The following is a 13,893-nucleotide window of genomic DNA, read 5'->3' as shown; positions in this document are numbered from 1 at the left end:
ATGTGTGTGTGTGTGTGTATATGTATGTGTGTGTGTGTGTGTGTGTGTGTGTGTGTGTGTGTGTTAAAATGCCTAAAACTATACTCCATAAGAATTCATCAGGGCTGGAGAGATGGCTCAGAGATTAAGAACACTGACTGCTCTTCCAGAGGTTCTGAGTTCAATTCCCAGCAACTACATGGTGGCTCACAACCATCTGTAATGAGATCTGGTGCCCTCTTCTGTATACATAATAAATAACTAAATCTTAAAAAAAAAAAAAAGGAAAGAAAATTCATTTTATTGAATGTCAATCTTTAAAATACTTATAATGTGGCGACTGGTCTAGGAGGCTCTCCTCTGTCAGGGAGAGTGGGCACTGGGTGGACAGCAGGCAAGGGCCTTCTGAGCCAGAGGCTGCCGGGGGTGTGAGGGAAATGGAGGACCTTGTGCTGAGTCCACGTCAGTGCTTCTGCCTCAAGTAGGTGAAGGAGTTGGTCACAAAGGGTCTGCAAACAGGACGACAGGAAGTGAATTGGGAAAGGGGGGGGGGTTAACTAGAGGGATACAGCTGAGACTGGAAGAGGTGACAGAAATGCCAGAGCCACAGGACCTGCATGAGGACTGCAGGTTTGGAGCTGCTGCAGGGCTGTCAGAAGCAGCAGAGCAACTGTCTTTGAGAGACAGGACCGGGGAGCCTACACCTCACAACTCAGGACAGCAAGAGCACTCGGCTGCTGCCCACTGATCTTGCTGGTTTTCAGTATTGCTGCCAGGCTGAGCAGCAGTCTCTGTCCCAGGATTCACTGTGGGGCTGTGGATGCACAGGGGATTGTGGCTAGGCAGGCTAGGCGCAGCCCAGGCTGGAGTGTGTGTGTGTGGTGGGGGGTGGGTGGGTGGGTGGGTGGGGGCAACAGTTACAAGTGGAAGAGGACGCTGTGCCACTTAGGAAGTCTGGGGCCCAGCTGTGGGTGGTGGTGCCCGGCAGCCCCAGGTTTCTGTCTTGGGCCACTTCCTTCTCCAGGTTCTGCAGCACAGCCCTCAATCAGGTTTCTTGTGCATCACCTCACAGCCAGAATTACATTTCCCATATCAGCTCAAGCACAGGGCGACGGGTCTCTTTCCAGTACATGGAATAGGGTACCCTGCATCAGACAGAAGCTGGACAGCAGCTGGACAGATCAAATGCTCACACCAGGACCAGAACCGAGACTTCAGACTCTGCCATAGTTCCATGAGCTACAAACTGCTCAGAGCCCCTAACCCTGGGGAGTGTGGCAGTTGAAAGCTGACCCAGGGTCACACCTTGCCAATGTCCCAGCCGCCGAAAACTCCATTTGCACAGGTGAGGCCATGGGGTGGCAGCACATTTTCTGTCTACAAACATCCCTGGTCAAACATGAGGCGACCCTTCATTTTTTTTGTGGGTGGGTGTGGTGGCCAGCAAGCAGGATCAGGCATTTCTCTGCTCTGGAGGAAGGTACTTGAGGCCCAGGAGTCTGAAAATGTCTTCCTCGGAAGTTGCATGAAAAAATGTCTTCTGCAAGGAATGAGAGGGTTAGTGGCTGGGGCGCAGATCAGGCTTCCATGCAGTGTAGCTGGCCTATGCCATGCTATCACCCAGTGTAGCTAGGGCCAAACCATGTTACTGTCCACAGTGTAGGTGGGCCCAGGCCATGCCGCCATGCTTCCATGCATGGCAGGGACAGGTCCATGTTATTGTGCAGCGTAGCTGGGACCATGTCATACTAACTAGCAATGTATATTATATTTGAGATTGTAGACCAGGATCCAGGTGATAGGAACTTACCCGCTCAGGATCAAACAGCCCATGGCTGTTCAGCCACAGCCCCTTCTCTTGCCGGCTGAAACGCCGTAGCTCCCGCTCAAAAAGCTGGGGAGAGATGGGGAGGCGTGCCTTTAGCGGGGCTGGCCCACCGCAGGCCCAGGCCCTCCGAGGAACACAAGACCTACCTGGGAGCCAGTCCAGCCAAGAAGAGCAAAGGGGAACTGGCTGTTGGGGGTGACCACAAGATCTACCCTCACAGCTCTCCAGGCCGGACAGGGCTGCAGGTCCCCCACTAAAGCTGCATGTGGGGGTTGGGGCAAGCCCAAGATGCAGAAACACCTTTCAAAAGCATCCATGGTGTGTTTCTGCCTCAGGAGGTGGGCAGAGTCTAAGTGGCTGCGATGATACTGGTGATACAGAACAAGTCCCTGCGAGAGGGGAAGCAGGTGTGGCCAGGTGCTGCCAAGGTTCTGGGAGGGTAGAAGGCTGGGCAGCCATCACTGCTGGGCAGGGTGCCGAAGGCCCTCACCTGCCTCTGTAGTTGGCTCATCACTCTGGGCAGCAGCCCCGCTTCTTGGCCCTCCTCAGGGTGAGTGATAAGGAAGTCCACATCATGCCCTTCTAACTTCCCCCTGAAAGAGAAAGTTTGATTCTCTGGCTTCAACACGAGGCCATGTTCCTTTCAGTGAGTGGAAAGGCCACCTTGGCGGCATCCACAACTCAAGTCCCTACCTTAGGGAGGAGCCTAGAGTGTACTCAGAAGGTAGAGTGGGCCCTCTTACCTCCGGAAACCGCCAGTTAGCGTGACAGTGGCTCCAGGCAGGGTCTGCCTCACAGCGGCCTCCACCAACTGCTGCAGAGCCTCGGCATCAGCTCGCCCAACTGGGGTGCTCAGGTCCTGGTAGTACTGGAGCCCTGTGGGCAGCACAGCCCATCTTCCTCACAGAGCCCCTCCCACCCCCCAGCACACAACTGCCACCACAGCCCTGTGGCTGTAGGAAAGGCAGAGGGAGGGGTTGGGGCCAGAGCAGAGCAAGATCCTACTCATGGTCCACTCCTCCTTTTAAAACAAATTCTTATTTGGGGATAACTATAGATTCTCATGCAACTGAAGGGAAACAAGATCCCTGGTGCCCTTTACCCAAGCCCCCCCATCCCCCCAAACTTAGTATCTCGAAAAACTCCAGTGAGTTTGAGACCAGCACGGTCTATATATAGAGTTTCAGGCCAGCCATGGCTACATACCAGAGAGCTGGGGCAGAGAGTTTAACACTTGCCTTATAAGGCCCTAGGTTCAATCCCCAACATTACAAAAAAAAAAAACCAAACAAACAAAAAATCCTTCACAGACCCACATGGCACAATGAAACTAACGCAGGCAAGACACAGCCAGCCCTTCCAGGTTTCGGCTTTTCCATTAATCAAAGGCAACCAAAAGGTGATAAAAAAAAAAAAAAAAAGATGTGACGAAGATGGGTCTGCTATTAGCCACCTCTCCTTTGGCCCACTCATCTTCTTGCCTGTCCAAGGGGCACTGCTGTGCCCTCCATGCTCAGTTAAGGAGGTTTAAGCATGAGAAACGGCAAAGCCTTGCACACAGCCCACAGCTCTTAGTAAACACTGCTGGCCATCCTGTCCACCCCACCCCACCCCCCGGGGAAGAGACAATTGAAGCAGGCAGCACCCGGGGAGGCCATTGGCAGGCCATGGCGCCCTTCAGCAGAGTCTCCAGCCAAGAGTGACCAGGCAGGCTACATAGACCAAACGCCTGCTCATCACCTGCTGGCTTCCAGAAGTACTCAGGAGTTGCATGCTATCATTTCTCTGTGTTTCCCAGAGAAGGTAAGCAAGACTCAAAAGAGGTTAGTCCTGAAGCCATGGTTACATACGGTGGAGAGGAGAGGACCCAAACCAGGCACAACAAACACAAGGCTTATGCTGTTTCCACTCATGGTGGCACTGTACCCCAAGACCATGTACACCTGGACAGGCAGGCCCAGACCAAGGCTGTCCTCAACACACATTGAGATCAAACAGGAGGGAACATGAGGCCCAGATGCCATGGCAACACTATGGTAACAACAATCCCTGAGGAAGAGCCATGGGAGACCCCAGCTCCAGGGAGAAAACCCCGTCTACTTGCTACCAGGACCCCTCGGCACCAGCTGCTCCCCTGCACTCAGGTAGTCAGCATGTTCCCCAGCAGAGCTAAGGGCTTCAGTGTGTAGGGCTCCCAGGTCCAGGCGGCTCTGGAAAGTTCACCTGCTTTCTGCTGCTGGGTCAGTCTCTGGGGCTGCTCTCTGAGCTCATCCAGGGTTCGTAGCCCTTCCTGGTACCACCGGTTGGCAGTCTTCACACCAACCCCAAAGACTTGGGTGAAGAGCTACGGGGAAGAAGAAGGGGTGGACAGGTCAGGGGCAAATTCCATGCAAGGTGCCCCTGAGGACTTTGCCTTCATGCCCAGTGCCACAGGATGAGGACTCAATCCTGGAGTCTGGCCCACCCAGACCACTCTCACAAGGGGCTGGACCCACATACCCCGAGAGTAGCCCCACGAGGGACAGCATTATTTCAGCTGCCCAGCCACCAGAAAACTTCAGGAAGTTCTCTCTTCACCCCTTATAAAAGCTCTGTCCCCTTAATGCACAGGCCCAGCCTGAGCTTACCACAGACCCAGGGAGTTATCCTGATATATAGGCCCGCCAGGTTTTCAGTTCACTGGGAAATGCCTCCACTTACTACGGCTGGGGTTTACTGTGCGTTCCCTTCATCAGCAAACCCAAGGAAGAGTGAACAAAGAGGGCGGTTCAACAGAGGCACAGGAGGCCTGACTAGCCTCTACCACAGCAGGTGTGGAAAACTTGCTCTCAAAGGTTCAGATGCCAAAGGGTCCGTGGAGCCCTGGGCTAAGCGTGTTGCCCGCCTTGGGCCAATCATGAAGAGACTCCCAGGAATTCTGGAATGAGACTAAGGCCAGCCCACACAGTGGTTGAGACTGTATACATGGTCCAAACCCTTCTGGGGGTTATGTCTCCTAGCAGCGGAGGATGGAGGCCAGGTGTGGCCATACACGCCTGTCATCTCAGCACTCAGGAGACTGATACAGGAAGACCTTGAATTCTAGGGCAGCTTTGAATTATATCACAAACAAACCAAATGGAGCTGCCTTGGAGAAGAGCTGTCTCAGCCTTGCCCTTCCTGGGCTCTTCCCAGCCCTGTTCTCCCTGACCCTCTGAACTCACAGTGTAAGACAGAACCTGGCTTTCAAAATCTGGTACTAGCTGGGTGGTGGCACACGCCTTTAATCCCAGCACTTAGGAGGCAGAGGCAGGTGGGTCTCTGAGTTCAAGGCCAGCCTGTTCTATAGAGCAAGGACAGCCAGGGCTACACAGAGAAACCTTGCCTCAAGAAAACAAAAACATAGACAAAAACAACAACAAAAAAGCTCTTGCAGAGGACCTGAGTTCAATTCCCAGCACCCAGGTCAGGGAGTCTACAACTGCCTCTCTCTATCTCCAGGAGATCTGTCACCTCTGCCCACCTCACTCACCCATACTCAAGTGTATGTATGTGTACATACATACATGCACACCTACCCATGCATGCATTTGTATATTTAAAGAATAAACCTACAAAAAAAACTAATCTGACACAATTTGAATAAGGCAGTGCATTCTGGTATCTCTGCATCTGGCAGGGGAGGGGAGGGCAGGAGGAAGGTGGGCTCAGCTACAGAGTGTGTTCTAGCCCAGCTTAGGCTGTGTGAGATGCAGTCCACCAAAAACCAACAAACCAACCCCTGGTGCTGTGGTACTTGTCTGTAATTCTAGTACTTGGGAGACTGAGGCCAGCCTGTACTATAAAGCAAAGCGGTCTCAAAATAGATCGATAGAGAGAGAGACAGAAAAACAGACAGAAAGACAGATGGATAGATAACAGGAAGGGGGAACTCAGCAGGTAAGGCAAGACTGCCAAGCCTGAAGTTTTGAGTTCCACCTCTGGACTCTACCCAGTAGAAAGGGAACTAACCCTTGCAAACTGTCCTCTAACCCCAACATGTGCCATGGTGTGTGCCTTCCCCCAAATAAATAAACAAAAATTTTAAAAATTAAATCTCCTAGGGCCTGGCGAGATGGCTCAGAGGTTAAGAGCACTAGCTGCTCTTCCAGAGGTCTTGAGTTCAATTCCCAGCAACCACATGGTGGCTCCCAACCATCTGTAGTGAGATCTGGTGCCCTCTTCTGGCCTGCAGGTATATCTGCAGGCAGAACACTGTATACATACTAAATAAATCTTAAAAAAAATTAAATCTGCTGGGTGGTGGTGTCATGCTCCTTTAATCTCAGCACTCAGAGGCAGGTGGATCTCTGTGAGTTCAAGGCCAACCTGGTCTACAGAGGAAGTTCCAGAACAGCCAAGGCCTCACAGAGAGAAAAAAAGAGAGAGTAAAATACTGAGATAGCAACTACATTATTTATTTTTACAAGTGGGAGGTCCTTATGCATATAATCTCAGCACTTGGGAAGCAGAGGCAGGAGGACTGCTTTGAGTTTGGGGGTCAACCTCAGCTTCAGTACAACAAAGTCTCAAGCCCCTCCCCTGGAAAAAAAAAACCAAAATAATATTTCTAGTTACTAATATAATTTTCTGCTAGTATGATATTTTCTCTAACTTTGGGGTGCCCAGAAGGCAGGACGGAGAAGAGACACCTCTGATTTCCAGTGTCTCTCTTTCTCTTCTGCACAGAAAACCCTCCCAAGGGCTGGGGCCAGGGCTGACGGGGAAACCGGTCACTTACCTACATCAACATCAGCGTGACTCCAGCTCAGACTCCGATCTACCCAGCGTGGCCAGAGCCAGGACTCTTGGCTAGCGGACTCTCTTCCAAGCCTTCCCTGACACTCTGACAGTATTCTGCGCAGTGTCCCACGATACCATGAGCCTTACCCTCCCAGGAGGCCACAATTCACTGCCACAAATCTCAGGCCACTGACCTGACAATCTGCAGCTACCAAAGGAGAGGCAGAAGGTGTCAGAGCAGACAAAAGCCAAGCACCCAGGTGGCTTCCGTACCAGGTTAGCCGTGAGCAGGCACAGGTACCAAGAATGATACCTGAGACCAGAGAGATGGGGTGATACACACATTTTGTTCAGTGTGCTCTTTAATACATACAAGAATATTCCATCAAAAAACCACATAGTACTTTGTAATGCAGAAAATTCCCTATGCTCAAAACAGCCTCTGCCTGTATTCCCCGTGGCAGCCGGGTGGCTATCAGGTGTCAGTCTAGCTGTCTTTTCTTAGTGACCTACTATGACCCGGGGTGGGGTGAAAAGGTCTTTGCCAACTGCTTGCTCATGTGGACTGTGCTTTGCAGGGTCCTAGCTGCCCCTCCCCGACACACACCTTCATGGTCTGGTGCCTTTCTGAGCAGCGGACTTGTTCAACCTCCTCACATGTTCCATGTTCCAGCAGCTCCTGGGACAGGAGACAAAACAAAACTCTGAGCCCGAGGGTGAGGCAGTTCCCTGCACACCCTGCAGAGAGGGCCCGGTGGTATCAGGGACCAGCAGTACTTGGAAGGGAGACTGTACCCAGGGAGGTAACCACAGCTGCAAGGCACAGCTGGGGTGGCAGGGCTCCAGCCACAAAGCTCTTCAGGGCTGGAGTTGCAACGGACAACGGGACCTGTGACTGGCTCACTCCTCATGTGAGTCCCAGGACATACCAATGTTTACCTTTCGAAACATGTATGACTCCATCTAGAAGCCACTATGGGTTCTTGAAGGGAAAGTATCCAAAAGGTCGGTTTAATGTTGGGTCCTCAAAAAACATTTCAGGGTGCTTTCTTACACTACCCCAGACATCCTGGCACTAACAATGGCGCCAATGCCAGCAGCAACCTCCACTGAGTCTGCTCATCCACCCTAGGGCAGGGGAACAACTCATGTACCGTGAATCTGCACTGAAGATGGTTTATTGTGGCCTCGAAGCGGCATCCGTGTGCATGCCCATACTTCCAGACTGGGCTATGATCCACCAAGTCTCCTGCTACCCCACCAGGTCCAGGGCTCCCCACTCCACACACTCACCCTACTCAGTATGACAAGCACCTACCTGGATTACTCTAGAGGAATGTTCTCCAAAGAGGGGCAGCCCCTGCAGCTGGCTCAGGGAAGTGACCGGACAGGGAAGAGACTTGAGCACTGAGGCGGCTCTGGAGAAGGAGAGAAGACGGCCCTCATTGCCTTCAAAACCTGCTGCCTCTGCCAGTGTCTCCAGAGCTTCCTGCAGGAAGGCCCTGGTTAAGGTACAAGGTGGGCATGGGACCTGGCCTCAACCTTTTAGCGACCAACCAGCTCCACCCACGTTCCCCACTCTCTGGGGCAGGGATCTGCTCATAGATACAGCTTACTGAGAGGGTAGTGTTATAGTGTGTAAGAGGTGTGGGGCGCTGACAGGCGTAAGTTGGCATCGTCACTGAGCTTGGGGGCTCCTTCCTGGGTTCAGGTACCTGCAAAAGGGCAAGGCACAGGTCATCATGAAGCTGTAGGACTGGCATGTACTCTACCCCTCCACTCTATGTATGCTGGCTGGGGAACTGAGGTCTCAGAATCGAGGGAGCTTGCCTCCTGTTTCCTAGCAGCCTGGCTCCAGAGCATCTCAAGGACAGGGTCCTGTCAACTCAGTTCATCCCAAGTACTAAGGAAGAAACACGTAAATATACTAGAAGTAAGTAGGTCCCAAATGCTCACAACAGAGTAGGGATGGTCTAGCCCCCAAATCCCTGCTGTGGCCTCTATTGGTTTCTCGGGGCCCTCTGCAGTCTTGGGAGAACCCTCAGTCCCCACCTCCTCCTGAGGACACTGAGGCACTGCTCTTGTGTCATCTGTCACAGCCGAGCTAGTCCTTCACTAGCTTACCTCCAGGTGGTGCCGGACCTCCGCAGGGACAGGCTGCCCTGCTGCCATGCTCTCGGTAAACCAGCTGATGTCCAGCAGAACTGGCTGGGGGCCGCCTGGGAGAAGAGCATCCATGTTCTTCTGCCAGCAGATGGCCTCCTCGGCTGAGGTCTGCTCCATCACCACATGCGTCACCTCTGAGCTGGGGGAAGAGGAGGAGAATGAGACCCTGGGCCTCTGCTGCTCTGCCCCTTACACCAAGCTTTGCTTTTGCAGTGCCCTCTACGGTGGTGACTGTCCTGCATTCTTCAAATGCCGTCTTCCAGAAAGCCTTCTCAGCCCCTCCTGAGACAGATGCACATCTCTCGACTTTTCTACCTGGTTCTTAGTGCGGCCACACTCACCAGCCAGTTTGACTGGCTAACTTGTCTGCCACCCTCTGTCAGAGGGAGAGGGGTACCCTAGGGGCCAGGGCCAGGGGGTTCTGATCTCAATGCTAATTGTTGTTTGGAGACTTGCTATGTGGGACAGAACTCTAGCACCCTTGCAACCAGGATTACAGGCAGGCACCCACCCTGCTATGATTTAAATACAGACACAAGAGTCTTGCCCTATTTATTCAAACCCTGGTAGGCAAACCCTTGCCGAATGCCCCAGGGAAAGTATGGTCTCTATATTTGCTTTACATTGGAGAAATCCAATGTAAACTATTTTGTCGGGCTGTTGTAAAAACGTAGAGCCATGTGCAATCCAAGTTGTTTTCTTCACTCTTATGAGTCTGGTGCACTAGTCTTTAGGAATGTTTCATTATTAGGGGGTGAGGTGTGCAAACAAGCTAGCCAGCCTGAGGGGGCCAGGCTCCAAGTCCCTTTATTACTCTCAAATCTGCAAAGTTACTCCATTGCCCTGGGCATGTTCTCTACAGGAGCTGGTTGGTGACTTCTGCAAACTCAGGACATCCTTGACCGCTGGCTCACTGGGAGGGAGAGCAGCTAGCAAATATGGCTCACTAACTACTTTTCCTTGTATGGCTCTTTAAGAAGTCTCTGGCTTGATGGCACCGTTTTAAAAAAAGAGGAACTCCGAGTTGGAGGAAGGTACTGTAACCGCGAAGTGCCAGGGCTGGCTTAGAACCCAAAGCCGCAGGTGCTGCCGTGCGCAGCTGCTGCCATCCGCAGCTGCGAACCATCTCCCGCCCTGGGCCACGGTGGGTCCAAACCCTGGGGTGTCCGGCTTATACCAGCCCCCCGCGAGGCTGGCATCCCACCAACACCTCGGGGGAGCCGCACACCTGTAGGTATCTAGGATGCGGAAGCCTTTGGACCGCGCCAGGCGCGTGAGGAAGGCCCGGCGGCTGCGGCCCATGCGCGGCTCGGCCAGGTAGATGGCCACCCCCGGGAAGCGCACCGGCGGCGGCGCGGAGGAAGCACCAGCGCGGTGTGGGGACTCTGCCCGCACTCGCCGCCGCTTGGGAAGCATCTGGATACGGAACTCAGGAGGCACGGAAGGCCGCAGAACCGAGGAAGCCGAGGTCAGGAAAGAAGGCGGAAGGACAGCGAGGAAGCTGGCGGGGAGAGGAAGCGCTGTCCGCTCCACTGCGGGGGTGGGGGACTCTATGCAAATGAGGCGCGCTCTGGGAAGGCTTGGCTGCGCTCCGGAGGCCCCAACTCTATGCAAATAACGCCCGAGGACTCGTCTGCGGCTACTGACCTCCTCTCTGGGAGAGCCCCATTGGCTTCGCAGACCTTGGAGGGGCAGGGCCTGGGTCTGTGGGCGGGGCTTCTTCGACTGGGCGGGCCTTTTCCTTCTCTAGGGGGCGGGGTCTTCACCATCCTTTTCCTATACCCTCCCCCAAAGGGCGGTGCCTCGGCTTACCCTGGACAGGCTGCCTCTGTTGGTGACACAGCGCCTGCGCGGCATCCTCTGCGTCTGCAAAGGAAAGCTGATGTGTAGTCTGCGAAGTGAGCTAATGGACTGTAAAAAGGTTTTCCAATCTAACGGCATTGGGACCAGCTGGCCGTCCATTTGGAAAAATAGAAATTGGCCCCCTCCCTCGCTGCTTAACATCAAGTAAATCCCAGATGGATCAAACATTTAAATCATTTTGAAAAGAAACCAAAACTGTACTGGCAGAAACTCCATTTTTTTAATTAAAAAAAATATTTATTAAATTAATTTATCTTTGTTTTATGGGAATATGTGTTTTTGCTTGCATGTGTGGCTGTATAACACGTGGATGCCTGGTGCCTGCTGAGTGAGAAGAGTCAGATCCTGGGAAAGGGTGAGCTGCTGCCCCTGTGAATGCTGGGAACCTAACTCAGGTCCCCTGCAAGAGCAACAAGTGGTTCTTAATCGTTAAGCCATTTCTCTGGTCCCTTTATATAAATAAATAAATAAATATAAATATATATATATATATTTAAAGATTATGCGCTTGACTGTTTTGCCTGAATGTATATATGTGTGCCACATATATGCCTGTAAAGAACCAGCCTTCCGCTGGCCGGCTGTGGCTCATGCCTTTAATCCTAGCACTCGGGAGGCAGAGGCAGGCGGATCTCTGTGAGTTCAAGGCCAGCCTGGGCTACAGAGCGAGAGCCCTGACAGGCACCAAAACTACGCAGAGAAACCCTGTCTCGAAAAACCAAAAACAAACAAACAAAAAAAAAAACAAAAAAACCAGCCTTCCTCCATCTTTGGCTTAAAAGCCATCTTATAGTAGAAAACAAATTAAGACCGTTCCTGTTCAAGATGAAACTTCTGTTTCTCAAGGATTGCGCTATGCCCACCCCCAACCTTAACTACAATGGTTCTGTATTGCCTGTACAGAATGGCAATCATGTCTTTGTTTCACAAAGTTGTTTATAACCACCTTACAACCCTACCTGTGTTTCAGATTACCTGTTGTGATGACCTGTTTTGGCCACATGTTCTGTTCTGTTCCTATAACCAACCCCACCTATTTTGCCGGTCAAATCTCCCATTTGCAAATCCCTTACCCATGATCTGTAAAAGCCTTGTCTTCCTCAAATCTAATGCTGACCTCTTGAACCCCACCTTAGGGGGAGGCAGCCCGTGTTCATGAATAAAAAAGTTCGCTTTAATTAATTGTTTGCTTTAATTAATTTGGCCAAGATGATTTGGGTCAGTGGTCTTTCTCCTCCCATCTTGGGGATTAACGCATGGTGCCGGTGGAAATTTGAGGAGCGTGCCAGATCTCCTTGAACTGGAGTCAGGGATGGTTGGGAACTGAACCCAGGACCTCTGTGAGACCAGCAAGTGATCTTAACTACTTAGCTGTCTTTCCAGCTCCACTGGAATATTTTTGTGATCTAAGTAACATAACCGACTTGGTAATACTGGAGGGGAAAGGTGGCAAGTGGAACCATATATAAATTTACAATTTGGCCTGGCGAGGTGGCATGCCTCTGTACTATTGCACCCCAAGCTGAGAACGGAGGGCCTCCAGTTCGAGAGAAGTTTGGGCTAGCTGTGGGTTGTAAATACTGAGTGTGCTATACATATGTGTGTGCCTATTTGTGTCCCAGAGCATACCAAAGAACAGGTCTGTAATCTTCCTAGGACAGGTGGATAAGGGAAGGGCTCTCTCCTGGAATGCTGAGGAACCTCTTTGAGACTCCCCGGGTACTGGAGGTAGCTTTGACAGCAGGGCTAGCAGTAGGATACATAGTCATGGGGTAGGGCCTAGTGTTACTGAGATGTGCCTGAATGGAGTTGCCGTTCTTGGAGAGCAGTCCTTGGACCATAGTAAGGACTCCACAGAATGGAGACTTAAGATTCATATATTTGGGTGGTGGGGGGCTGGAGAGATGGTTCAGTAGTTAAGAGCACTGGCTGTTTTTTCCAGAGGTCCTAAATTCAATTCCCAGCAACCACATGGTGGCTCACAACTATCTATAGTGGGATCTGATGCCCTCTTCTGGCATAAAGTTGTACATGCAGACAGAGCTCTTGTACCTAATATATACATACATACATACATATATATATATATATATATATATATATATATATATATATATATATATACATATATATATATACATATACATATATATATTCATATATGGAAATTATCTTTACATTTCATTTCTCAGTTGACTTAATTGCCCCACACAGTTCTTCTGTGGCAGTCACTGCAGGAAGGTGGTGGAGTGAGTCTGAGAAGGAGAAGGACAGTAGTGAGGCATGTCACCTCCTCTGTTTATAGCCAATACTAGGTGGCCTTAAGATAAAAGGGATGTGTGTGGTACAATAGCCTGGATGAGTCTAGAGAGTATAAATGCTAAGTAGAGGGCTGGAGAGATGGCTCAGTGGTTAAGAGCACTGGCTGTTCTTCCAGAGGTCCTGAGTTCAATTCCCAGCAACCACATGGTGGCTCCCAACCATCTGTAATGAAATCTTGTGCCCTTTTCTGGCTTGCAGCCAGAACATTGTATATATAATAAATAAATCTTAAAAAAAAATCAGATTCAAGTTTATAGGGCTGGAGAGATGGCTCAGAGGTTAAGAGCACTGACTGCTCTTCCAGAGGTTGTGAGTTCAATTCCCAGCAACCACATGGTGGTTCACAACCATCTGTAATGAGATCTGGTGCCCTCTTCTGGCCTGCAGAGATATATACTGCATACATAACAAATCAATCAATCAATCAATCATCAATCAATCAATCTTAAAAAAAAATGCTAAGTAGAAAGAACCATGCCCTGTAGGCTCCTTCTGCCTACATATATACCCCAGTAACATGGGCCCATAGAAGCTCTGTAATTGAGAGCAGTGGCTCTTAGGAGGCAGGCCTGAGTCGAGGGCTGAAATCTGACATGGGTTTGGGGAGTCTCTGGCCTCTCTTTTCCTGAACCCCCAGGCTGCTCTTGTGCCTCTCTGGAAACAGTGACATCTGACTGGTTAGGATGGTCTGTTCCAGTAAAGTTAGTTCAGAGTTAGTTCCCATCTAAGTCCCAAGCCTCCTATCCCCCTCTCTGAGACCCCCACAAAGCAGAGAGCCTGCACAGACTGCCTCATGGCTGGGCTCTATCAACTGCTCTGAGACTTGTTGTCCCTTCCCCACCCCCTCCAGCCTGGCTCTCCCTGCCCGTCTCAAACTCATGTTTGGATTACTTTTGCCCCAGCTGTGTGAACTGGTGTTTTTCCAAGATGAATCTCCTGCTCCAGCAGACCTTGGCATGGTGTGTGTGGGTATG

General features: G+C 51.2%; 1 protein-coding gene across 3 annotated transcripts; it reads right to left on the bottom strand.

Moving 5' to 3' along the window:
* Positions 1 to 294: 294 nt before the first annotated feature.
* On the bottom strand, positions 295 to 10,433 carry Polm (DNA polymerase mu). 3 transcript variants are annotated; one of them, XM_036201643.1, is made up of 11 exons: positions 9,963 to 10,433; positions 8,693 to 8,873; positions 8,185 to 8,283; positions 7,887 to 8,057; positions 7,176 to 7,247; positions 4,031 to 4,151; positions 2,551 to 2,683; positions 2,298 to 2,400; positions 1,954 to 2,196; positions 1,790 to 1,873; positions 295 to 1,519 (listed from the first exon to the last, which is right to left on the bottom strand). In XM_036201643.1, exons 1-11 carry the CDS (start codon positions 10,148 to 10,150, stop codon positions 1,433 to 1,435), a joined length of 1,482 nt encoding a protein of 493 aa, XP_036057536.1. In that variant the 5' UTR covers positions 10,151 to 10,433; the 3' UTR covers positions 295 to 1,432. The 3 variants fall into 3 exon arrangements, with proteins under 3 accessions (XP_036057536.1, XP_036057538.1, XP_036057539.1); XM_036201645.1 differs by having other exon boundaries at positions 8,693 to 8,868; positions 9,963 to 10,025; XM_036201646.1 differs by lacking the exon at positions 1,954 to 2,196.
* Positions 10,434 to 13,893: the final 3,460 nt, after the last annotated feature.

This window comes from Onychomys torridus, chromosome 10, assembly GCF_903995425.1.
Source record: "Onychomys torridus chromosome 10, mOncTor1.1, whole genome shotgun sequence".
Classification (NCBI taxonomy): domain Eukaryota; kingdom Metazoa; phylum Chordata; class Mammalia; order Rodentia; family Cricetidae; genus Onychomys; species Onychomys torridus.
This window is presented reverse-complemented; position numbering and strand designations above follow the sequence as displayed.

Excerpts from the sequence above, each read along its gene's own strand:
- Polm (XM_036201643.1), bottom strand. The coding sequence starts at position 10,150 with ATGCTTCCCAAGCGGCGGCGAGTGCGGGCAGAGTCCCCACACCGCGCT. Across the intron at positions 8,058-8,184 it reads ACTATAACACTACCCTCTCA|GAAGCTCTGGAGACACTGGC; the intron begins GTAAGCTGTATC and ends GCCTTCCTGCAG. Across the intron at positions 2,684-4,030 it reads GACCCAGCAGCAGAAAGCAG|GGCTCCAGTACTACCAGGAC; the intron begins GTGAACTTTCCA and ends TGCTGCCCACAG.